Source organism: Balearica regulorum, chromosome 8, assembly GCF_011004875.1.
Source record: "Balearica regulorum gibbericeps isolate bBalReg1 chromosome 8, bBalReg1.pri, whole genome shotgun sequence".
Lineage (NCBI taxonomy): Eukaryota > Metazoa > Chordata > Aves > Gruiformes > Gruidae > Balearica > Balearica regulorum.
Window position 1 is genome coordinate 10,934,600 of NC_046191.1, and position 27,272 is coordinate 10,961,871.

The 27,272-nt window shown below is 39.8% G+C and overlaps 1 protein-coding gene across 3 annotated transcripts in view; it reads right to left on the reverse strand.

Moving 5' to 3' along the window:
• MAST2 (microtubule associated serine/threonine kinase 2) overlaps positions 1-19,092 on the reverse strand; it is a 194,404-nt gene extending 175,312 nt beyond the window's left edge. For all 3 annotated transcript variants that reach the window (XM_075759521.1, XM_075759522.1, XM_075759520.1), the window contains exon 1: positions 18,655-19,092. In XM_075759521.1, coding sequence (XP_075615636.1) covers positions 18,655-18,840 — 186 coding nt within the window. In that variant the 5' untranslated portion in view covers positions 18,841-19,092. The remainder of the gene's footprint in view (positions 1-18,654) is intronic.
• Positions 19,093-27,272: the final 8,180 nt, after the last annotated feature.

Below are 27,272 nucleotides of genomic sequence, written 5' to 3' on the forward strand. Positions count from 1 at the left end.
TGTAACAACCTTAGCTTGAAAGGTACACCTTACCTCACTAACAAATGTCCAATAAATCTAGTAATTTTACCCCAAGTCAACAATTAATTTAACATCCAAATCAACAAAAGGAACAAAAATCAGCACATGCAAGAAAATAGGACCTTCTCTTCATTTGAGGGAGAAAAACAAGGTATTCTTTTGCCTGCAAAAAATTTCAGCAGAACAATACAGTACAAAAACAATTTTGAGATTATTGTATTGATAAAAACACCCATCAGCAGTTAAAACTTCAAGACTAGTATGAAAAGTGTTTTAACTGGAACTTCTTTGTTTGTTCGAGGTTTTGGGGTTGTTTGTTAGTGGTTTTGTTTTTTGGGGGTTTTGGTTGGTTGGTTTTTTTCTTTCTCCACATACACACATATATGTCTCACCCATCTTTCTCAGTGAACTGCAACTAAAAAAAAAATTTAAACCCTACATTCATTCATTTGGGGCACCAAAGTAAGGAAAGGCAGTAAAGGGAGCACCAATCTCTATTTTACATCTCTGTTTTTCTACCCAAAATATAGACATTCTCATACCCCTACCAACCAAAGAACATGCCCACTCCCCTACTCTTCCCCTTTCCCCTCTATATAGAGTCTCTTCTCATTGGTAAAAATAAGAACAAATTCTTAATGTTTCTTCTTGAGTTACAGTACACAAGCTTTTCAGATCTGTTAATATCTAAATCAAAAGTACCCCAACTGAAGGAGCACATGGAGCACCAACACTGAAGGGCACACCTACTGCTACCACAATATCCGCTCAGCTGTGACATCCTGCCTACATACACCTTTCAGGTCAACCCGATGAGATGTGTTACTTCTCAAAATGTCATTCCATACGCATTTCTTCAGCGGCCATCCCAGTGTAAGCAACTCCTCCCCATCAGGACTTGTACTGCAAATATATGAAAGGAACAGTGGAAAGGGAACAGCTTCCCACACTCACCAAAGAATCTAGGCTGTCTTCTACAGGAGATAGGCTTAGTACAGAATACCTATGGAAAATTCTTCATAAGCCCTTTTTTGTTAAGCACATTAAACACTTCAGCAATATTCAACAGACTACATAGCTGTTGAATGTTTTGAAGAAAGGGAACCCAATCACACTCTGTAGGTTTATATACTATTAAACTCACTTTTCAAATATAAAAAAAAAATCCAGTGCACTGTTCTGAGACAGCCTATTGTTTTAAAAAATGCTAAGTACAACACAGCCAGTTTAAAATTTCATTTTCTAAGAGCTATGCCTGCATTGTGTCAGCAAAACAATGAAGAGGGAAAGTTTTAACTTGACAACAATAGAGTTGTCTTTCATAAGACTGTAATTTATTTCACTCATCCATCAAAACCCAGCTTTAGTATTGCAGTTCACAGACGAACTACATGGAAATAGCAGTGGTTTATGTTACCACTCTTAAACAAGGAAGGAAAAAAAAAAAAACCCACCACACCTCACAGGAAGAGATCTTTCCTTGTCCTTGCCCAAAGCAAGATGCAATACAAACAGAGGACAGAAAAATCTTACACAACATTCCAAATCAATCAATAAAGAAAACTCTTTGCTGTGATAGAGCAAAGTTTTGCTTACATGCTTTCAAAATTACTAAATTAGACTACCAGAGCAAGTGATTGAAGAACAGATTACATTGCACAGACTGCCATCATTTTGAGGACTCCACTTCTGCTTTTGAAAAGAAAAAATTCTTGCAGCTTTAGAAAGGAAAGCATTAGTAAGCACATAACAGAAGCACTTTGCTCACACAGTGTGAAAAGGACTGTGAGCCTCTCTCCTTTAATTTCTTTTCAAGGGTGATAGAAAAAAACTTCTTCATTGACTTTGGCCTTGTGTCTTCTGCCACAAGCTAAAAAATCAGGCTCAAACAGCCAGCTAAACCCTGCAAAGCTTAGGGCTGAAGATAAAAGCGTCACACAAACCATCTTGATTTGCTAGGCAAAGATTATTTCTATCAGTCCCTTCAAAGGTACACAAAAACTCGCTCACATAACTTGAAACAGTAGGATATGAAGAACGGCCAAAGCCTTTCCTGAATAGTGTGGGGTTCTGCATTCTTCAGCTCAGTCACTTACCATACTTGCACAGAAAAACAGTTAAAATAGCATGGCACTGGAAATACAGACAAGTCTGTTTCTCTTGCCTGAAATCTCACATAGGGGTTATTACACTCACTAGATGGAAAGCTAGACAGATTGCAACAATAGGTGCAGATAAAAGACGAGAAACCAAATGTGCTTTCTGATGTGTAAGATTACACTAATATCCCACATTAAAATCCTCATCTGGTAATTTCAGAATGCAGCTACAAAGAACCTTCTCAGTCATCTCTCCTATTCCACTGCACAGGAAAAGTCTCCCAAGCAATTCAAGGAAGAAAGAAAAGAACAAGCATGAATACCACCGCAATGATTTTCAGCAGGTTTTGGTTTTTTTTAATGTTCATTTAATGGTGCTGCAAGAGAGTGACACAGCACAGATCCTTAATCTACAAATGGCAAGTGTGGATGCATGTCAAAGTACTTCCTTGAACTGCCAAAGTACCACACGGTTAGTGAGACTGATGGATCAGAAACAGATGAATGTTAGGAAAAAAAAAAAACACTTCTTAATATCTGCCTTGAAGATGTAACAGATCATACAAAGGAACACTTCCCTACATGTAATTGTGTTACAACTAAATCAAAAGTGTATTTTTCCTAGAGATATGTACAAGCAAAAATACTCAATTATGACTAACAAATATTCAAATCTGCAGGTCAAAACATATTAAACTATTGGGAAGCAGGGGGGCAGGCAAGGAAAAAAACATCTACAAAAAAGTTTTATATGAACAGGTAATCCATGAACAAGAAGAATGAGAAATCTTTTTTTTTTTTTTTAAGCCTAATGAGCACAACAATCTAAGGTCATCTGGAAGTGAATTCTAGCAAACTGTTGGAAGGAAGAAAAGAATGAAAATCTAAATACAATAAATTGGCAAAGCATACACTAATATTACCCTGTTTTGTAAGGAAGATAAGCAACAAGTTATGCAACTCAAGGATAACTTGACGCTTCCTGAATTATTTGTAAGCAATAAAAATAGTCAACACTGAAAGCTGCATTTTCTATTTTTTAATACAGCAGTGTTTGTCCTTTAAAAGATAAAAGCCTGTTGTGTCAGGATGGTGTGCACATATCTCAGAAGCTTTCTTTTTCTTCTCAGCCTTTCCTCATTGCTTTATATAATGCGTGCACGTACCCATAACAAAAGATAAATTTGATCCTGCCATTAGGTCTGCTCTAATGTATTTTAAAATACACTGGAAAAGAAAATTAAAGGTCTAGAGAACAGATCGCAAACCAAATACCTGTCTAAATAAATAAGTAGCAATTAACACAATGGAATCACAGCATTTATACTTTAGTATTTATTGCCTTAACTTTCTAGCCTGGACATGACATATCAAGGGAAGAGGGCCAGCAGTTTACCAGGAAGCTGAGGTGAGCCCAAATGTGACCAAAATTGTAGGCTCAATAAGAACTTGCAACTAAGACTCTTCTTAACTGTATCTGCTTAACTCATGTACTTGCCAGCAGCATCCCGAAAAATGTCAAAGACAGCAGAATCAAGAAAAATTACATTAAATCAACATAGCCCTCTTAGAGGCTATAATATATTGGTTTACTATAGCAACAAGAGAGAAAAGCTTTACAGAATATATTACATTATCTAAAAGTGTCAGTATTTTAAAGACAGAAAAGTTTTACAATATTTTTCTCTTTAATAGATTTATTTGAAGAATTTTGCAATAAATCCCAACATTCCCACAAAGGTAAATATATAAACTTAATTTAGCATCAATAGTGAGTATTCAAAATGACTGGAAAGCTATGCATTATTGCCACTGTGAAGTTTTCAATAGTTATACAGTGTAATATCCACACCTTTAATATCCTGAATACCTACAGCCTTCTCTGTACGCTCTTCTGTAATGCATATTATAACTGCAGATAAGTTACAAAACAAATTTAAATCCTTCTGAACAACAAAAAAAAATCCCACGGTTTAAACAAACAAGAAAAAAAGAACGTTTCCTGAAAGACACAGTATCAGAAACCTATGCTACGAAATACATCCTCCTTATCCTGTTCTTCCAATGGGAAGATTTTTGCTGTTGTTAACTCTTCAGGAAAACAACTCCAAGCCATGTTTGATTAGAAATGGTGGATTAGAAGCTTTAATGTTTTTTAACCAGGGAAGTTCACATTGTTAACTTTGTTGCCAAGTGTTTCCAGCTGCGGAAGGCATTAAAAAGCTTGTTAAAAAGCAAAAGTAAATATTTACAACTATGTACATTATTACCCCCTTTCTGAGGATCATTGAGATGCAGAATCATTTTATTCCTAACGGAATCACAGTCTAGAAGACAAGGTAATTTGTGATTAAATGTCAGCTTGAATGTTTAGTCCTTATATGAAAACACGAATCACACCACAATGGTTTACACAAGCAAAGTATTTGATCCTACTTCAGGATATCCCAACTAAGAGACAAAAATTCCTGAATTCAGCTTGTAAATGCCTAAAAGCAGAAGAATTTCATCTCAGGAAGAGCAAAAGAGCCACTCCTAAAGTCTGTATCAAACTTTACAGAAGTTCAAAGAAACCACTACCAACTCAAAAGCCCACTACTACATGGTCACTAGTTATACTGAAAACAAAACCAGTCTGAACAGACACTGCATGTTAAAAACCACATCATTCCTTTATCATTGGTATTCTAGGATGAGTATTTCAAACATGAAAAAGGTTGCATAGTGCAGGGAAATTAACTCATGGCCAGATTAAAAAACCCATGAACGACTCCATAATTCACCATCTGTATATTAGAATCCTGTCTGCTGTAAGGATTAAAAGAATTATGACCAAAAAAATGTGGTTTGTAATAAAATTTGGTGTTATAAGACATCAGTGACACCTTCTCTCTGAAGATTTGCTTCCATTAAAATCAGAAGATGCGCCAGGCATGTGATATGCCCCAACATTACTGACTAGCATTACTGCAAGTTCTCTTTAGCATCCTATGTGTTATCAACTACTCATTTATCTTCTATATTCTCATCTATTAGATTTTATGCAGCCAAATAGAGATGTATGTTTAGATTTGCTAAAGACCATAATCCACAGTATCAACAAGCCAAAACTTTTCTCATTTGCCAGTTTCTTACAGATTTATTCAGATATTTATTACGCAGAAAACACTGAATTTAACACCTTTCATTACAATTATGCTGTAAGAAAGAGTAGAATGGGAACTGATTAAGGAACCAAGCAGGCAGCAGAAACACAGCTGTGTCTTGAGCTATGCACGTAAAAAGACCTATGATTTCATATTGACTATAAAAAGGAGAATTACCAGAACATTCTGCAGGGTGTCCTGATTCCCTGCAACAGTGATGCTAATTTATTTTTTTTTAATGAGTGAGCTTTCAGATCTCCAACTATATTTTTGTTCACATTCAAACACTGTCTCACTGTCTCATTATCAAGAGCAAAACAACATAAAATACATACTTATACCTGTGTAAATTCTATTTAATGCCTATAAACAAAGTTACAGTTGAGTAATTTTCACTGGGAATGTCAACTCCCTGTTTGTCTACAGAGAAAGATGAACAAGACCTAGCAATAGGTTAAAAGTTCATTCAAATTACATAAACGATTGCTTCATAGCAATAGGACATGGAAGAGAGTTTCAACTAATTTTATATGTTACAGACAGGAATCTCTGGGTCATATGTCAAAACCTGAGAAGTTATCTGTATTAATATTTGATTCTCAACCCAAAACAACATAGAATTTTCTATGTCTAAGGCACCAACAAAATATATCTAAAATTAAAATACTAGCTGAAAATAAAAAGTTTGGCAAGTGAACATTAATATAGTTATTAAAATAGGTATTAAAATGTGCACGCTGTAGAAAAATGACTTCTTTACTAGTAGTGCAGAGTTCTAATTTTCTTTTGAAAAAAGCACTTCCCAAAGAAAAATGTTGAAGAGTTGTTAAGTTTGCAGTATAGTCTCAAATAAAAGTCTCTGTTAGTCCATATGAGACATAGCTCTTAAAAAACTGTCCCAAGGCTAAGGGGGCTAGAAGAGAGAAATCCATGCCCAACTGCTGTTCCAAGGCTGATTTCAAATGAAGCTGCCTACAAAGAAAAGAAAAAGGTAACTCATGAACTGAACTTTGACAGAGAACTACTCAGGTGTGTGACTTAAAGGAACTTTTCTAATTTGACATTCAATGACTACTTACAGATGCGTAATACAATTATAAGACCTGATCTTAATTTATAAAGCTCACTTGAATAGCACACACTGCACAGAAAGAAAAATATGAAACAAAACCACTACGGGAATCCTCTTTAACCATGCTACTTTTTTGCCCAGGATGCTTTTACATATTGCAACTATCATCTTAATAGTAGCAGTAGTGAAACCATCTGTGGTTAGGCAGAGATTAGTGGGGGGAAAAAAAAAATCTAAAAAGGCACAATGGTCTGCTAAGAGTTATAACACTATTTGTTTACATGATGAAGAAAGACCAAGACACATTTTAATCTGGTGTTATCATCACTGAGGAAGATTGTTATTTGCAGCAGGAAAAAAAAATTTAAATGCTTCTTTTTGTTTGTGACAGTGAAAATTCCAGTCCTTTGGCATCAATATTTTTGTCTCCATGAACCATCTGGAATTTTCTCACTTCCTACCACAAATGAGATAAACACATCAATGCACAGCAGAAATAAGAAGCACTTATGTGAAGTTTTCCTGAGAACAAATTTTCCCTCAAACTCAACAGCAGATCTGCACGTATGGAACGGGGGAAAAAATATCATTTGATTATAAGACTGTAAATAAAACTACCAATGGTTTCAGACCTAAAGGAAGTTACGTTAACATTTGGAAACACAACAAAAGCTTAATCCTTAGCTTTTCTTAACAGAAATCACATAAAATGTGACAAAGATAAACTAATGCACAATTCTTATCAATGTCCACACAAAGAAATGGAGTCTCTACAGTCTGGCACAAAAGCTTCTCCTCACCAAGCAACATAATACAGTTCCATCCCAAAGAAACAACAGACTTTATTTTTTTTTCCAAGGATAAGCCATATATTTCTTCCCTTCTGCCTGAGAAGAAAAACAATGCCCAACTGTTAGGTTTATGAACATCACTGGGCCTCAAGCTCAAAACTGAAAGACTCCAGTTAGCAGACACTTCTGCTAAAGTGTTTGCTACACTGGCAAAACAATGCTGTAAACAGATTCTCCTCTGTCCCAAAAAACAGGGATCAATGCAAAGGTCAAAGAATATACAAATAACTAACTGAATGCATAAATTATCTTTCAGTCATGTATTTTTGCCACCATCTTCACACTGCACAGGTCCAATTTAAGTTATTTAATAAAACAGAGAAAGAAATATTTGCTACTAATATATCACTGCATCTAAGACTACATGTTTAAACATTTAAACATGTTGAAATGCCTACAGTCACTATTAACTATACAACTGATTCATAAGCTTTCCTCTAAAACAGTGACTATTATTTATTTATTTGTACTCTCTGATCTTCTGGTGCTGTCCAGAACACTTAACATCAGTCCTGACCACTTGATTTCCTTTTAAAGGTCTTTTCTAAGGCTCCATATCAAAAATGTGATTCTTATGATAATAAATTGCCTATAAATACACTAAAGATTGAATGGTGTGATTTTAGTGACTAATAAACCTGTTTTAATTATTAAGCATTCCATTTTTGAGATGATATTTCCTTGCCCTGGGGTCTTACAATGACTTCTTTAAAATAAAACTGGAGTCTCACTCCATTTCAAATAGCAAAAAATACAATCATAAGAAGAGCTGTTGCTAGCCCTTTCAGCTAGTCTTCAATGAACAGAGGACACGCATCTACCAGGACATTAACAGAACAAACATTAAAAAAAAAAAAGCAAGACATTCAATTATCTCACTGCCTATCATTGCATTTTTTCCCTAAGTAGCTCCACAAGTCTCCATTACACTCTTTTCCAGTTTTACCTTTCTAAGAGTTAAACATTTTACTTGCACTAGTGAAGTTGGATTCTTTGGGTCTTGTACATGCTTCATCAGAAAGTTCTGAAAGCCACATAAAGGGCAAAGATATCTATGCAGTTTTGCTGATTTGTGAACTTGCTTTGTAATGACAAATTGTATTTTAAGAAAGAACACAGAGAAATGCAATTTGATGATTCTGAGCTGTACATTCTTCAATGCAAAGAGAAGCAAACCCCAAGTTTAATACCTGAGATAGCTGAAAATCAACATGCACAGGGAGACAAGTCTTCCTGGAAATGTGGAACCACACTTAAACCATTTGTAGAGTATGAATCAGGTGTTTATGCAGTCCTTCTGCATGTGTAGGACTCTGTGTCATGAAAAAGGTATGCATAAGCAGCAGTATCAAGTTCCATTTAGTATACATAGTATCAGGAAGGCATATTAGAAAATTGCCTTTTTTTAAAAAAATCATTCTCATCGAGCTCAAAGCATGGCAGCTGCATATTTGAAGGATAAAAGAACAACATGCTTGAGCATCAATTAGTCAATCTGACAAGTACTACATTTCATAAAAACCATCAAGCTTTCCAAAACGCAGCTACAGTATGTTTTCACAAGTTTTCATCCCACAGACAGGACTGAATTCCCCTGACTTATTAGTGGCTGTACCTTTTGCACTTAAGTTTTTATTGGGTTGGAGTAAGAAAAGGCAACAAGGTTTCCCAAGTTTGGGTCCAACTGTACACATAATTCAGTCTTTAGTAAAACCGCTGTCTATATGCCACTGGAAATTTAAACAGGTACATGGAATGTTTTAAAGGACTGTTTTGCTTTTACATTTACAAAAACCCAGACCAACTAAAAGGTTTTAGAAAGTATTTTATTGTTAAATTGTTTACTATATGTTTAACAAAAAGTAAAAATATTTACAATGCAGTTCTAATACCAAAGGCATGATTTTTTCCTGGAAAGAAATACAGCATCATCCTATTTTCCATGTAAATAATAGATCTCCATTAATGCTAGAGCAATTCCAGATAGCAAAAAACTGACAAGCTAGACAGATTTTTGTATTATTGCTGGGTTTTCAGTCTTGAACTCTCTTCCCTCACTGCACTGTAATGTGTGTAACAGAAGATTTGAAACTAATTTCTGACAGATTACTAGTTTTAGGGTTCACGGGACGTAAGCTAAGTTAGATAATACACCATCACAAAAAACACAGCTTATAGGAAGTGCAAGTAAAAAGAAAAAATGTTTTAAAGCTGGTTTTAAATGTAGCAACGGAGCTACTTCATCACAAACCAAACAAAGCCTTCAGATCTTTCTACTACAGTGAGATACCAGAGCATCAACTTCCTACACCCAAGAGTGACATCTATAAAGACATCAAAAGAGTGAGTATATTTTCTACACCTGAAACAGATTTTTCTACTTCCTTGCAAAAAGGTAGAAGTTTTTTTGAGTGACCATGGACTCAGCTTCTTCCTCCAAACAGCCACATTTTCACTAGGCTTCAAATTGTACTACATCGCTGCAAAAAGACACTAACCACAGCACATCATTAGTTGATGTGGAAATGGAATTGTCAAGATCCTACATGACCTGTCTATTTAGCTATTGTGGTTCTTGAGGAACAAGGTCTTGATGGGTGATAAAGCTTTTTGGTTTAGCCTCAAACAGTTCACTAACCTGGTGGTCTTCACTGCTTCCTTAGCTTCAGCTACTCAGGTCCCATGAATAACAATTAAATAAAAGTTAAAAAAACCCCACCAAACCTTAATTTAGGTAAGTGTCTATCATCATATCTATAATAATCCACTGAATTTCTTACAAGCACCAAAGCTATGGTGGCTTATGGCGCACAACAGGCAGCTCAGGCAATAAAAACAACCCATCAGATAAAAATAAAGAATTGCCTCTTCTAGAGATCCTAAGAACTACCTTGACAGGCAGGACAACATTCACATTCTTTGCAATGCAAGAAGGCGTATGAGCTTGCTCCAGAAGTAAGTCAACTTCTAGGCCTAAAGACAATAACGCATACCCATTCCTTCAACAGAATACACACAGATATTACTAAGCTCGTTGAAGCACAGTCATGAATATATCCAGAGTCCGAGTGCTTTGTAGATGCCCAATCCTAGCCTTGGACAGCACCCCACTGTTATTCTCAAGTGCTGTGTAACAAATTCTAAGTAGCAGCAACTTTTCCCTTCAAGCTAATAATTGATTATAACAAGAAGTAGTCCCACACTAACTCCAGCCATTTCTGATAGAAGACTTCTCTTGGCTCCTTCTCTTCTATACGTGTTTTGGACAAGAAATACTGAACTCAGATGCAAATCATCAGCAATGTGAACATCTATATATTCATAATCTCTCCACTGCCTGCTTAGCTATTCTAATATGTAAGATATGAAATTAATGTGGTTAATACACAATATTTGCTCTTACTCTTCACTTGTGACAGGAAATTGAAATCTCACATGGGCGAGCTGCCCCATCTAAGCTGCTGATGCAATGCCTACCTACTTATTGATTTACACAAATCAATTTAAACAAATTAGGTTTGTCCATTAATATTCAACTTTGAGGGAGGTGATACTTTTATTATATCAGACCAGAGAAGTGTCATATGCTTTTGGCTCTATTTTGCTAACAAGCCCATGGCAGGATTGGTCACTTGACTCTACGTTCCTTTTGTCTGCTTCTAGATGAATCTTTTGGCTCAATTCTATTATTACCTAACAAGCACATTGCAGAACTGATCACTTGACGCTACTCCCCTTTGCCTGCTTTTAGATGACTCTCTTCTTCAGTAACTTTTCCCCTCCTTGTACTACTATACATTAGTATGAACATACAAGTGAACTCAGAGCGACATGTTGCCAGCAGCTGCCATTGCTGCCCGATCAAAATACAGAAAGGCAAAACTATGGCTATTGAAGCCGTAAAGCAGGAGTAGCTCTGGCATCAACAAGAATCAGCTTATGGAAGGCAGTGAGACACACTTACAGGACATTGAGAGGTTTGTTCTTTCTAGCTCCTTTTCTTGCCTCCTCAGGCAAAGGACAGAGAAGAAAACAGAGACAGAACCATACACGTCATAAGGACCAGCTCCTTCCACAGCTACGCTCAGGCTTCTTCGCTACCTTTATATCTCCACAGAGAAGGGGATAAACTTAAGAAATTAAACTCTGAGGATAAGCAAGAATGCTTGCCAGCCAACCATACACTCCAGACTCTGGTTCACCACATTAGAAGCTTTACAGGCTAGAACTTGGCATCTTCTTATTAAAAAAAAAAAAAAAAAACCAACCCACACTTATTTTTTGCTCTGTCCCTGTAATGAAAAAAAAAAAAGGGCTAGACAGCAACAAAGAAAGTGAGATGGGAAAAGGAATTCCGAGGTCTACAAACATTAAGTTTTTAAACAGTAAGTCACATCCAGAGCTCGTAATTTAGGAGTCTTTACCAACCTCTTCCTTAAGACTTTCTTTAGCTCCCTTGATGAAACAAGCACAGGACAGAATCGCCCAAAATCAGCCCTAAACAACAACAATATCCCAAAAGAGGTAGCTAGAACTATTTGTATAAACAGGTGGTTCCTGATCTTCTAGAAGTCAACAGCACTCTGTCCCTCCTTTGATAAGGGACAACGATGCTTACAGAACATATTTGGCTATGTTTAACCTATATTTGCTTTTATGGAATCTGTAATGTGATTATTAAAAACTACACTTTACTGCAAATGCAATCTGCATTGCTAGCAATACATCCATTTGATTCTGTTTATTTGCTTGAATTTTGGGAATAAACTTCCATCTTCTTCAGATTAAGTTTCATCCCAGCTCATAGGTTTTGATATGAACTTAGAAGAAACAGCTTTGACTGTTGTGAGCTGTTAATCACAGGGTCCATGGCTGGGGGAGCAGAACAGGAGCTGCAACAGAGCTCTGATCAAAAGCCTGATGGACAGAGGTGTAGAGAAAGCTCAGAAGCAAAGTGCCAGCTGCATTCCATAAGCTTGCTTCTTCACATATCAAACAAAAGGGAAGACTCATGGTAGAAAAAAAAACAAAGAACACCAAACTGTTATGCATTCTACATACAGGGCTCAACACAATCGAGGTACTGCCGTTAATAGCACTGATGGCACCTAGAGGGAAAAGAAAAAAAAAAAAGAGAAAATGCTTATTATATTTGAAGCATGGAAGTTCTGATTAGGAAATAAGAAAGATCTCTTCAATTTCCAGGCTTGCCACGCAGCAAGGAAAGCATGGTAACAGCTTCTTTGCAGCTGTGGAGGCAAAACAAATCTGACTAGCACTCTGGGGTTTGGCCAGTTTCTCCCTGCTGGTCACTGACTGCTTTCCAAAAAAACAAACAGGGTGAGAAGTCAGTGGAAAAGATCCTTTGCCATTCCTTAAGGGGAAAAAAAAAAAATTCAAAATATAAAGACAACATGAAAGGGGGGATAAGCGTTCTAACCTAACATTTATAAGTAATCTTGGACCAATTTGCACGATGTCCTGAATACAGGGAGTAGAAATATCCACATAATGTTACAAAACTCTCTCTCATATGACACACCCAACTGTGGTAATGCAATCCCTGAAATTGTAAGAAGACAAGCATCAAACAGTAGTGGAGAAGTAACCTTGTCTGTGATCACACTATTCCAGGCTGCTGCCAGAGTACTACCTATTTTTGGTGCACGCACTCCAAGAACAATCAGGGAGAAAGGACAAAGTGCTAGAAGCAAAAGAACTCAGTGTCTTCTGATCCAACTGAAGATAGATTTTACATTTCAAATACTTATACATGGAAAAGATATCAGATAGTAGAGAATTTTTTACTGCCTGTGCTAGCATAGGCATATTCCACAGCTGAAAGTTGGACATTAGACAAAACAAGCTTTGAAATAAGATGTGGTTTAGTTTCCTAACTGCAGGAATAATTAAACATTGGCAGAGCTTTCCAGAAGAGGTGACAGACACACCATGATCTAAGGCTAAGATAAGATCAATTTCTAAGACAGATGTTTTAATTTATCTTTCAGGAAAGGTCTACAGCCCGCACATGTGGGGAAATCACACTGGATAACCACAGTAATCCATTTTGGCTTTGGGTCATATAGATCTACAAAGTTTCAAAGACACATGGAAAGAAAGGAATACTTTTGCTACTCTCAGAAAGTTTGTAGCACTGCAGTTCCCAAAGACTGTAATAGTTAGATGATTCGATTGTAAGTCAGTTACCTTGTTCAAAGCTTAGGAAATACTTTCTATCCACAGAAATGTTAAAATGTACTGTCTGGGGAACAGGCAAGGTCTCCTTTCTTTAGGCACATCAAAATTTACAGCTGGAGATAGTCACTGTACTGACTGCCCTATAGAAAGGGCTCCCCCAACACAAAACTAATCTGGACTAAGGAGGTTTTTCATCCTTCTCTATATTATGTATGCAGCTTGCCTGTCGGCACCAGCTGAGCATTTCCCATCCAACAAACATACGTGCAGCAAGGGGAGCCTCCAGGTTTAGCAACGTTTCAGTCCAACTCTTCAGCAGCAGCAGCTAAGTTAAACTTTATACAAGACAAAAGGCTCCACCTAACCCCAAATCTTGCCTCTACAACTTGCATTCCCTCTACCAGCCCACTGAACTGCTTGTTGAGATTCTGCTACTGTTGCCCCCTTCATCTCTCTATTATCCTACAAAATTAGTCATGGAATCTACTCATAAATCCTCTCCCGGCCCTAGCAAGGAGGAGAGGGAACCTTGACAGAAGTGAGGGTAAAATGTTGACAAGCATGGGGTCTGTTTCTGTTCCCTCACTCTGTCACACCTCCAAGCAAAGCGCCACTGAGCAGCACCCACTGGGTTCCCTGGCTGACTTCAGAGCAGAGAATCCCTTTAGTTCAGGGATATTCAGTGTTCGGTGTCCTCTATTTTTACCCTTTTGACCCTTAACGTCCATCCCTCTAGACTTGCCACATTACTTCAGCTTTCCTCGTATCTGTTTATTCTCCTCCTGCTTTCAGAGGAAGACAGGATTTAGATTTGTTAGGGACAGGCTAACACCCACTCCTCATGGAAAAAAACCATAAAAATAGCAAAGACATTCCCTACAGACAAGCAAAGGGAGGCATCATGCATTTGCCCTGTTCTAGTGTTCTCCTAGATGGCATTTCATTTCAGCTGTATTCCTCAGGTGGATGCAGTCTGCCTATTTAATCTTCACTAGATCCCTTCTCCTCTGAATGCTTTTTGCATCTATTACGTCCCTTGGGGAAAAAAAAAAAAAATCATATATGTATGACCTTTTGTGTGAAGATCCACCTCTTTTTAAGCCTGACTCCTAGGTTAACACTACAGAAAAGTCAGCTGCTGTTTGCTATCTACCCTCTTTATAACCAACCATGGTCTTGTATATGTCCATCATAACCCCCTTAAGTCGTATCTTCTAGACATTGAAGAGTCCTTTATGAGAACTTTGACCTTTAACTTCTACCTGAAATAGAAAAAGCTAATAAAAGCACCTCTGACAAATATTGGCTACAATCCATGTGAGATCTTTCACAATAAATATCACAACGTCTCCAACCAATTAGGTAAGCATGATATGGAAACAATCTAATGCTTGTAACGTGCCTCTGGACGAGGGTGACTGTCATTCGTAAGCAACGATAACTTTCACCTCAACTTTCCATTTTTCTCCTTCAATGCAGTCAGCAAACATACAATGATTAAGCTGATACTTTATGGAAATCCAAGCGGGCTGTGTTTGACAAAGATGCCCTCACTCAATGAAACTAAACTGACACATAATAAGAAGGCAGTTTAACTATGAATTAATGACTGATTAACAGACAGGAAATAAGAAGTTGGAACAATTTGCCTTTTTCCCCAAAAAGAAGGATCACCAGTGGAGTCCCACAAGGGTCTGTTCTGGGATCAACACTTTCATTTTAAAGCAAAATCTAGCAAAGAAGCTTAACACTTACACAACAGAGTTTGCTGACTGTTTAAAGCTATTCAAGGTTGCAAAAGTGATGGCCAAAGATCTGAAAACAACCTTAATGATACCATTTAAGTGGGCTGTAAAATAGCAGATAAGATTAAATGTAGGTAAATGTGAAGTGATGCATAGTGTAAAAAAAAATCCTAAAAATGTATATACACAATGACAAATTCTGAACTAGCTACTACCACTTAAAAGAATGATTGTGGAGTTATAATAGACAGTTTCATGGAAGTGCCAACTCAGTGCTTAAAGATCATCAAGAAAAAGCAGGCAGAAGATTAAAGAATAAAACCTAATACGCTATATAAGTTTACAGGGTGTCATATGCTGAAATACTGTAGCCAGTCCTGGTTATTATTCCCCAACCCTGTTCCTCTGATTCCTGCATCACTATCTCCCATCAGGAACACACCTGCAAAAGGCACAAAGAAAACAGCAAGGACAACGAAACGGATAGAGTCATGTCTTTCTAAGACGTCTCTGGAAAAGTCACAAACAAGATACGATAAAGAAAAGAAAAAGCTATCAAGCCATAAGCCACACAGAATAACATGGATTCTCTTTTTCACTGCCTCTTCCAGTACAAGAATTAACAAACAAGGCATGAAACAAGCAGGTAGAAAGTTTAAAAACAAACAAAAAGAAGTGTTTTTTCCACACAAAATGTGTTTAAGCCTTACAACGCTCAGCCACAGGATGGTGTGGATGCTACAAGCATACATGGCTTCAAATACTGATTGGACAAATTCATAGAAGAAAAAACCCACTGGGGGCACTAAAAACAAATATCACCTCTAGTTCCGGAAACCTGTGAGCCACAAATTACTGGAGGCTGGGAGAGGTATTTCCTCAATATACACTATACTCTTCTCCAAGCATCTGCTTTTGGCAGCTCAGAGAGGCAGCATACTGGGCTAGAGGGATCTTTAATGTGACCAAGTACAGTCATTTTTATGTTCTTACATAACTCATAAAAAAATGAAAACATTAATCATATGCACATCTCAGAACTATAAGCACAGCACGTTAAAGGACCAGATTTTCTAAGGCCTAAAGGTCTACAGTGATGAACTACTACAGTCACAGTTTGATAAGTACTTTTTCCAACATTGAAGTAGCTTAGTCTCCCCCAAACCACAAACCTGTGCAAATGTATGGCAAACAAACTGTGAAATCTGAATTTAACTCAAAATGGTTCCCTGCAGCTGTGCACACTGTTGCATTGGTACAGCTGAGGGCTACAGGCTTGGAAACAACAGGGCTACTTAAATCAGAAGTGGCCCCAAAGGAAATATTTGTCAAGCTACAACCTGCATCAGTGGAAGTGGAGTATCACACTGTCTTTTGCATCTCAGAAGGCCCTTTCCACCACATCCACACTACCAACTCCTGATGTTGAAAGAAATAGTGAATTATTAATATTCAAGACAGAAATTCTGTGAGTAGACTTATTTGTCCTGTTTATTAAATTTGTCCAACATATCTATCTATTTCCAGTTGCTTACTACATTTACAAAACTTCCACCACTTCAAATGGAAGACAGAAGGGGAGAGGGGATGAGAGGTTCTCCTTTGAAATTTGGGTGGCATCTCACACCAGTTGAGTAGAAGCATTCTTAACTTTAGCTGCAAAACTCCTTAAAGACTCCGTCACACTGAATGCTTGCCAGCACATAAAGATCTGTTTCTGAAAGTCATATCAGGTCTTAGTCAAAGCACTCAAGCTAAAAACAAACTGGCAGTATCTCCCATTAAAAAGGCTTGTGCCTCTCAAAAACTGGCATTTCTGAATTTGAAGCCTTTTCTGTTTTGCAACGTTAATACTGTTTTGGTGAAGCTTCCTGAGTGTTCAATACATTATACGGTATACAGCGCGTTCAGTATGCATGATGTGTAAATAGTTTAGTTCACAACTACTAAGAATGGAAATAATTTCCTCAAATTTCCATGTCAATATCATATACAGTATGTCAAAACAATACAACAAACACCTTGCTATTGCATTGGATAGCCATACCAACCACTATTTGAATGGACAGTTGGGAAGAAACTAAGTCACCTCTTCTGCTTTTAGATTTTTTTTCTTCCTGAATAAGGATATTAGTGTTCTTTAATTTTTTCAGGAAGTGATAAGCACCAAAAGCAACGGCACCTCTTAACCACCTGGCTGAACAAGGCACTAGAGAATAAAACAAAAAATAAAAAAACCAGACCTCTCTTCTTCCTGGGCCCAGTCTGAGAAATCTGTATTCAAGAGATATCCACCAGTCAAAGCCAATATACAAGTCTCCTACAATTGAAGGCAATGTAATGCAGCTTTTCCAGAAAAACCTAAGAAATTATTTAAAAAAAAAAAAAATAGAGTAAACCTGTGCACCTGCAACAATGATATAAACTTAAGACACCTTTTTGACAAGAAAGGTCAAAGAACCTAGTTTTTCACTTTGCTCCTAAAAATGGCAAAACAAAGCAATGAATTACTGCATCCTGGGAGTCTTCAGGATATTTGTGATATTTTCTCCTCTTCAAAAAAAAGAAAGCATTAGTTACCATCTACGTTTTTAAACTGCTAAGTCTCATCCCCCATTTTCTCTCTTGTATAACTAGGAATATCAAAACACATCAAAATAAAGTTTAATACCTCTTGGGTCTCTCATCCCTGTTACTCTAAGCAGCAACCAGTAGATCCATTTTTGTGGAGGTGAATGACATAAAAGTGGACACATTGAACTTACACAGTCTCACTTTTAACAAGCCTATGCATTTTTAAATATCTGCAAAGGTATGTTTCCTAAATAAACCACTTCTTGCGTTGAGAACTAAGACCTGAAAAACGCTGAAAAATGCATCATAATTAACATCACAGTTAGAAATGACCCACAGAAGGTTACTAGCAAGAAGTATTCTGTAATTATTAAAACCAGCAAGCATATAACACAATCAGATTTCACTGCATCCTCCCTGCTTCTTCATCGGCATGCAGGCAGGACTTCTGGCACTACGGCTGTCCCACCACTCAATGTCACGCCGCCAGAACACCGACACCCCACCACTCCATTTCTGACCACTAAACCTATCCGTTCCTCTTGCTGGGAGCATCTACCTGAGGAAGCGTACGTAACCCGAGAGGATGCTCGGAGATGCAGTCTCAACAAGCACCGCCGCACGCAGCGCAGCACGCAGCCTCCCCCCGCCCCGACCCTTCCCGCCGAGCCCAGCACCTCACCTCTCCCCGACCCTCGCCCTCCAGCCACCCACCCACCCCCCCCCCGGCCACTCTCCCCCCCGCCGGAGCCACGGGAGACCCCGCCCGGGCCAGGCGCACCCCTGCCCCGCGGCTGCTGCAGCCGCAGCCCGGGCGGGCGCGGAGGGCGGCACCGCCGGGCACCCCCGCCCGCAGAGGTCCCCCGCCACGCGGGGCGCGCGTCTCCATGCCAACGGCCGCCAACGGCCCGGCAGGGCCCCCCCGGCCCCACGCCCCGGCTTTACCCTTTCCAGCGCCTCCCGGCAAGGCGCCCCCGCGGCCCTGGCGTCCTCCGGCTCCTTCCTGCCGCCGCCCCCCAGCAGGGTGGCTCTCCGCTCCGCGGCGGTAGCGGCCACCGCCCGCCCGTGCTCCCTCCGCGGCGGCGGCGGCGGCGCCGCCGCTTTGTCCCCCCGGGAGCGGCCCTTCCTCATCGCGGCGGCTTCTCCTCAGCGGCGGCTGCGGCACGACTCGGGCCCCCGCGGCGCTGAGCCGGCCATGGCCGGCGGGACTCACGGAGAGCCGGGGCGGCGCCACCGCCACCGTCGCCGCCACCACCTGCGTGCGGGGCGGAGGGACATACCCACCCGCCGCCGCCGCCGCCGCTCCCGCCGCCCGCCTGTCAGGGAGCGCGGGCGCAGCGGCTGCCGCGGCGCCGCCCCCACCCCGGCGCGCCCGCCCGCCCGCCGGCCGGCCGCTGCCTATCGCGAGAGCACCGGCCTCACGGCGGGGAAGAGGCGCGAGATTTGGGAGCGAGGAAAGGAGGGGAGCGCGCGAGATTTGTCACGAGGGGCGGGCGGGAGGTGCGAGGCGGGACAGGGCGCGTGGCAGCCCGGGAAGGCGGCGGCTTCTGCTCACCGAAAGGAGCCATAAACCGGGGGCGGGGGGCACGCCAGCCCGGCTCCCGTGGGGCTCCCCGCGGAAGTCATGCCCTTCCAGCTGCAGAGGTTCTGGAGGTCCGGCAGAGGAACGGGGCTGCCTCGCTGCGGTCACAAAGGGAGGCTCAGGGTCATAGGCTGAGGATCTACGTTACGATGCAGTAACGTCCGCTGGCGTGTGGGCAGCGCTTCTGCGCCCGTCGTCGTGATCCAGGATCAACTGAGGTGTCCAGCAGTGACCAGCTTCTGTGTCAAATTCTTAATTGCTCCTGAAAACATGAGGGGAGTGCTGGACCTTTCCAGTGGTGTCACCCCTAGTAGGCAGTATTTTGGAAAACACCACCCTCTTTTGCCCCAGGAGGCCCACTGGCTCCTCCAATGCGGCACGGCGGGCGCCAAGCCCCAGCTCCCCATGTGCTCAGGTGAGTGGGGAGTCTCTGAGCAGCCCCAGCCCTCTGCGAGAGCACCGAGCTGCAGGAAGTGTTCACCCACTGTACAGCACGCTGCAGGGAGAGTGAGGTCCCGCCAGGGAGGGGATGAAGATGGAGTTCACCATCTCCTTGGTAGAAAAACCTACAGAGATTCATTACCTCAAGGAGTAATCAGAGCATATATCATCATCTTGTGTTTCATCTTAATAATTCACACCCTCTTGGCATTTTTGTCTTCACAAATTATTCCCCAAGGGTAAAAGTTACTGGTTTCTGCATTCATTTTTCACAAAAGCAACTTCAAGGTTGTCTCTTTCTTTTCACGATTATGTAGTCAGGAACCGTGCTACTGCTGCACAAAAAACAATTATTTCTCCCTTTTTACCAAGCTGAAAAGGCTCATACATCTTCCACCACAAGTCTGATTTTATAAATTTTTTAATCATTTTATACAAACAAAGACAACAAAAAAACCACTTTCAAACGATTTATTGATGTAGATGAGTGGTAACATTTTTAAATAATTATTAAGAATATTTAAATTCTTGCTGAAAACTGTTTCAGGATGCTGGATTAGTCACAGAGATCTTTTTCCATCATAATTGTCTATGATAGAGATGGACAACCATGTGGAATTTCCCAGCTGGGAATCCTGCCCTAACTAAATGTAAATAATGCAAATTTATGGAACCTTGGCATCCGTGATAATGTGAGTCTATTAGGATGGCACGGTGCCTCGTCATAATTTGTCTGGATCTTTGCCCTGTTGCAACATAGATGCCAATTAGTTATTTGTTGGTTATGGCCTGTGGGCCACCTTGCACTGGCTCACACCTGTTCACTTCATGTGCCAAAAAAGAATTTCTGAATACGGGAAGAAAAGTCACAATGAGAATTTGAATTACACTACCTGCCTTTGAAACATATTAAAAACAAATCTTCGGTTGTTAGTTCTAGATAGAATTGCAAATAGTTGCCTTCTGGTTTGGTATTTTACTCAAAACAATTTAAAAATCTTTTTGATCACTCTGAATCAAAAAGCTGTTTGGGGGTTAATAGGATATTTTGCCAGTGAAAATATTGTGTTCGGTTTGCTTCTAGATTATTTCTTTCTCTGTTTAATCCCAGTTTAGTATTTTGCACTCAAGATGTCTTTCCAACACTTTTGAAACAAAAGAACAGTGAGGTTTCGTGTTGAAGGAATAGGAAAAATACTCCTAATTTTACTGATTCTCCCTTTTTTTTTCCATTTAAACTCGTCACTGAATATGACCTGAATCTGCAGACCAATCTGAGTGACCTGATTTTTCTTTTCCGTATGAGCTAGTTTTCTGAACTGGGGTTTTTTTTCCAACTTTAGATAAAAGTGAACAAATCATGACAGGCTTGGCAGGGAAAAGGGATACAGATGAATGAGGCAGAGCGTGGTGTTTGTCTCCAGAAATATTCTGTCACATCCAAAAAAGATAGAAGAGTAATTAATAAAAGCTTATAAAGGGGCTGATTCTTATGTTATCCAGACTGACTAACACGGAGCAAAAGCAGGGGAGCACAGAGAGCCTGTGTAGCTCAGTGATACTCAGCTAATACTTGGTTAATTCTGCTTCTCTTTGCATTTCCAGGTACTTCCTCTCCCTGGCTCCCACCTTCCATTTTCTCCATATAAAGAACGTCTCAGCATGCCCTTCTGATTCAGAATGTAGCTGGAACCATGCTGTCCAGGAAGAGTTCCCTTCCGTTCTTCTTTAGCTGGTTTAAAGGGATTTTGATAAGGGAGAACACAGTGTCTAGTCCAGCTTATTCCATAATGTTTTCTGAAATGACGTAAGTCCACCTGCAGCATTTTTATGACTGCCGAGCACACAGCTACAGCAATAATCCCTGGAGCTGCAACAGAAATATACAGCTTGAAGCTGTGAGGGTAAAACCTCTTTATTCCAAATAGAATAGAAAATGCTAAATAGTAGATGTTATTAGGATGCTGCTAAAGAAGGGAATTTCCTCTACAAAATGAAATACTTACCTTGATCATTTGAATTCCTATTAAATTTGAACATTTAGCAAAAACGGTGCAGCACAAAACCCAGCTGATCACCTGTTTTCACTGTTTCCAAGGCAGAACTGCATCACTAATGCCACCAAAAAAGTATATCGCTAAGGCTTGTTATTTGTTATTCTGCTCATGCTATAGACATAATCTTCACTCTCAGTATTTCTGCTCTGTATGAGACTGAGGAAATGGCTTTAGTTGTTATGCATGTTAAGCTGTCACACACCTTCTGCTAGTGACCCAGTTCTAATGGCATTCAGAGAAGTTTTATGCTGGAATGCTAATGTTTAGCAATTGGCAATATGCAGTCAGCCCGGAAGACAGCACGGTACTTTGGGATGTTGTACTACACCTGTGTAGAATGTCAGTAATGACAAGTAATTATATAGGCTGCACTTCATCGCCATAACTCCTGGCTATTCCCCTAACTTCACCCCCATAACAGCGTTCCTTTTTCAAGATTCACTAAAAAAAACCAGTGTGATACAACTAAAGAATACCAGTTATGAGAAAAATAAAAAATAAGGGTAAAAAAGTAGTTACATGAACTGCAGGAAGAGTGAGATTTCCTAGGAAAAGCCTTGACTAATACTAATCAATTATTCTTTATGGAATGATGCATCATTTTGTTCAGCAAAAAGCAAGACAAGGTTCCCTGCTCTGCCAGGCTAGCCAAGCAACACGTGTTGCCTGCACAGCTGAGAACTGCAGTCACAGAAACAGCTCCCCACTACCGCTCCTAAGATCCAAGAAAATGGTAAGAAATATAGGATTTTCCAAAAGAATGCAGGAGGATTAGTAAATCTGGGACCTTGACACAATCTAGGCAAAATTTACTCATGATCTGAATCTAGTGAGGTCTGCTATTTGAGAAGTTCTGCATTAGACATTTGTGCAATTAATAAAAAAGCTCATAGTTACATTAGGACTTTTTACAGGAAGGATATAAACACTTATGTTTCAAGGCACAAACTAATCATTGAATTAAGGTGGATTAGGAAGAAATTTCTTACAGGCAGGTTAGTCCATAAAAGTATATTACATAGTATACTATTCCAGTGCATTTTCACTGGAAACTACTACTATTAGTCAGTCTTAGGGACAGAATAATGAAGTAAACCAACTGAAAACCTGGTCCAGAATGGCAATTACTAGATCTAGATACAACAAAAGTCCAGTCCTAACTGGATATGATTTGCTTTCCAATTGTTATTTTCCTTCTTTAGGTACCATGAAGGACATAGCCCCTTGTTTGCGGTGATGCAGTATGTCAAAGTGACAGCTTTGCACTGCTGTAACCTTGTTCCAGATACCATATTTACATCTGATAAGGAAGTAGAAGACATAAATATGCAAATATATAATAGGAGTTAAAAGTATGGCTGTGAGGTTTAGGGAGAGCTTAGTGCAACATCTAAGTTAACAGCACTTCTTAGCAACAAAATCTGATCACATTATAGCTTTAAAGAGACAGAGAGAGACCAGTGAATATGCTGCTTTCACTGTCAGCTTGGACTTGATTGTACAGAATTGCCACAGTTGAGCTGCTACCCCTAGGCATTAACAGTACAAATTACATATGCATATAAATCTGTATTTGTGTGTATTTCTGAAAGGTTCAGGGGCACATGGGGAATGGAGAGATGCTGGCCAGCAAGAGTAGCATCAGATCCTAACTGTCGTCACCCTCTCTTTGGGCACCCAAAGAAAGACGAGTTTTAAGAAGGGCCAGGGGGAGGACTGCACATAGTTCTACTGTTACTTATGGAAACACCTTCCGAATATGAAATCACAAAAGACAAGAAAGTAAGCCATGGAAATCCAATGGGTGTGCAGTGGAGGCTAGCATTGGGACACTTCAAGAGAATTAACATGTCTGTATTGAAAGAGAACAGACAGAAAGGTCATAGATAAACTGAGATGGGAGTTAGAAGTGAAAGCAGGTTTTAATTGATACAACGGAGAGGGGAGCCATTTGAGGGATGCAGGGAGAGAGATGACAATATGAAGAAAGGTGTTCGGGAAAAAAATACCTTTCCCATGAGTGTTGTGGTCAATTTTCTAACCACAGATTCATCACAGTGCAGTGAGTCAAGCTATCTAGAACTAATATGACCAGTATGGGAGTCCTACATGAGATGTCTGCAGAGACACTACGTGGACCTCAACTGTGTCCTCCTTAAAATGCATCCCTGCTGTGATATTAACAGGAAAACCTCAGCAATGATTAATCTGGTGGTTTCCAGTCACTGCCTTTCAATAAGTTGACCAGTATTATGTCACGGTTACCTTGTGCTTGCATTATTTGTTTTCTTTATAGACCTGTCAGCTCTTAGTTTTTATTACAAGGTGTTAAACATAAAAATAATTAAAAAACCAACCAGAATGCTAACACAATGGGGCTTAGATGTTGGCAGTTCTGACTTAAAGTACTGCCAGTTCTACCCTCCCCTATTTTTCTCTCTTATTGTGATATACCACCCTTTTCCTCACAGCAACACAAGTCTTCTACAGCTGTGCTATAAACTGAACAGGAAAATTGATGTGGCTAGAAACACTGGAGGCAGGGGGAAGTGCTGGATTTCTTTTTGCTGGATCAGTTCCCCCATCTGGTTGGGTGCACAACCCCATCTGGGTTGTGCCAGCACAGTGGAGGGAAAGGGGCAGTATAGAATCAGGGCAGAAAACGGGGCTGGGGGACATGGCCGTCCCTAATCCAGTATAGGCACCAAATACTTTAAAATACCACATCACAACTTTACACAGCAACATCTAGGCATTACCTCTATACAAATAATAAACACCCATAATAAAAGTATAAATAAAAAAAACCCCCAGTATTCATAGAATAATAGAATCATAGAACGGTTTGGGTTGGAAGGGACTTCCAAGATCATCTAGTTCCAAGATCATCATGTTCCTGCCATGGGCAGGGACACCCTCCACTAGACCAGGTTGCCCAAAGCCCCATCCAACCTGGTCTTGAACACTTCCAGGGATGGGGCATCCACAGCTTCTCTGGGCAACCTGTGCCAGTGTCTCACCACTCTCACAGTAAAGAATTTCTTTCTAACATCTAATCTAAATCTACCCTCTTTTAGCTTAAACCCATTACCCCTTGTCCTGTCACTACACTCCCTGATAAACAGTCCCTCACCATCTTTCCTGTAGGCCCCTTCAGGTACTGGTAAGCAGCAATTAAATCTCCCCGGAGCCTTCCCTTGTCCCGGCTGAACAATCCCAACTCTCTCAGCCTGTCCTCATAGGACAGGTGCTCCAGCCCTCTGATCAGCTTCGTGGCCTCCTCTGGAAGGAGGCCGTCCTTGTGGCTTTCCTGTTCTTACTCCCTAAGAAGAAATTCATCAGTCATAACTGATTGTAGAAAATTCAATCAAATATTAATAGTCTAAATTAGAAACAAGATTGCAGTTGGTCAATTCTGGAGTATAGATCAAACTGGACACAGATTTTCTTTGTCACTAGTGAGAGCCCACATCACACCACATAGTCAATATCTATCCAAACCAAAGCCCATTCTTTGTAGAAAAAATAACAATAATTGTTAGTGGTTCAAGGAATCTCACAGTAACAGACTAGCAGAATGTGAAAGGCAAATGAAAGACTAGGGCAAAGGAAGAGCATTCAGTTATGCTTTCAAGAGCTGCTTTCAACTTAGTAATAAGCTAAAATAAGTAGGTTTTTGTCCCCTTTAATTTTGAAAAACCTAACATGGGGCTTAAAATAACATTTTTACAATGATAATTTTGTTGTTTGGGCTGTGATTGCTTTTTAAACCTACTTTCATTAAATATCTGCTTTTTTTCCCCCACTGACTCACTCTCTTGGTTATATAAAATTACTGGTGCTTTTGTCATTCCTGTGCCCTGTTGGAGAACTAGCTCAGCAACATTTGTGAACTCAAATAAAGCAAGTAAGCCTTACTTCATGCCATGATGTATCCCTTACACAGACAAAATAAAAGGAGAAATCCCAGCTCTACCAAAGTGAACAGAAACAAATTACACCTTAAATTCAGTAGCATTAAGATTTGACCTCAGCTTTTTTTCCAGAGTCAGGAGTGCCAGACTGAGTCCATCTTGAGTGTCTCCTTTCGCACACGGAGACTTGTGACATGATACATTCAGCAGAGAGACTTGTGAATACAAACTCTTCATTGTGAAGTCTAACATAATAAAAGTCAAGAATATATACTTAACTGATCAGCAAATAACATGCCCTTGTTGCAAACTTAAATGCAGTTCTGCAAAGGAGCTTCAGGAATGACACTAAATTAGAAAACAACCTGTGCTCCTCATTACATTTCTTGTTACAGTTAATGAGAAATACACTTGCAACTTGTCAGCATGCAGGCTCACACTGAGATATGAGGAACAAACAGATTAATTTCATTAGCAGGCATTGCCATCTATAATAAAGCTATAACAGGCCAAATGCTCTCATTTACGCTCCTGAAACCCTGTCTCCCTCCGGTCACACTGTTATACTTTCAGGATGCCAAGAAGGGAAATGGATCTGGCAATTGTCACTGGTTGGAAGTGCAAACAATTTTTCCCTTAACCACATTGGCTTTGCAGAGTTAACAAGAATATAAAACCATAAAAGCTTACTTCAGTCATTAAAGAGATCTGACTCACAAAAAAGGAATCGCTATGTTGAGTTTGGAGTTGTCAGTTGACATAGTTACTAAACTAATTGCCAGAAGCTGGGAAGTTAGCAACTAGCTTTATTTTTTAAACTTTTTTCCCCCTAATTTTCTGCTAATGACTGTTGCCAGAAAGAAGTTGCTCAGGTAGATGGCTCTTGAGACCTACTATAGCAATGTTTGCGGTTTTGGAATAGATACGTACTTTTACTAGCATCATAGGCCACTATCAATTAGATCATCACATGATGATAATAATTTAATGTTGTGGTGCCTGAATTACTGTCTGTGGTGATATCTTAACATCATGCATGCTTTAACTCTAGCTCTTGAAAAGATGAATAGAAGTTACAGGGCACTGATATTAAAGTTAAAATGAAATGGCAGTGGGAACCTTAAAAGTACACCACCACCACTGAGTACTTGAAAATAAGTTCAATTTTAACAAATAAAGAGAAATTACCCATTCAAGTATGGGAAGGGATAAGAAACTTCCTTTAAAGAATTCCTCAGTATAAGACATCACACAAAATAACTAGTCAGAGAGTACTTCAAGAAAAAGGAATCAAGATTCACTTCTCAGGTGATGTATAGCTGAATCCCTAAAAGCTCCTTAGCCTGAGCCTGCTTACATGTGTTACTAACCAAAGCCAAGTCTGAGAAATCACAAACATATGACAATTTCCCTTCCTGCTGCTAGAAACTCTGCCTAATCTCCCAGCAAGTGGTCCCATTTGGCTCATACTCAAAGCCTGAAAGAGATCCCAGTTTCCTATAGCTTAATATAATTTGTATGTCAACTCAGTGAACAGAGGCATTACAAGAAACCTCCTGGCATGCTTAC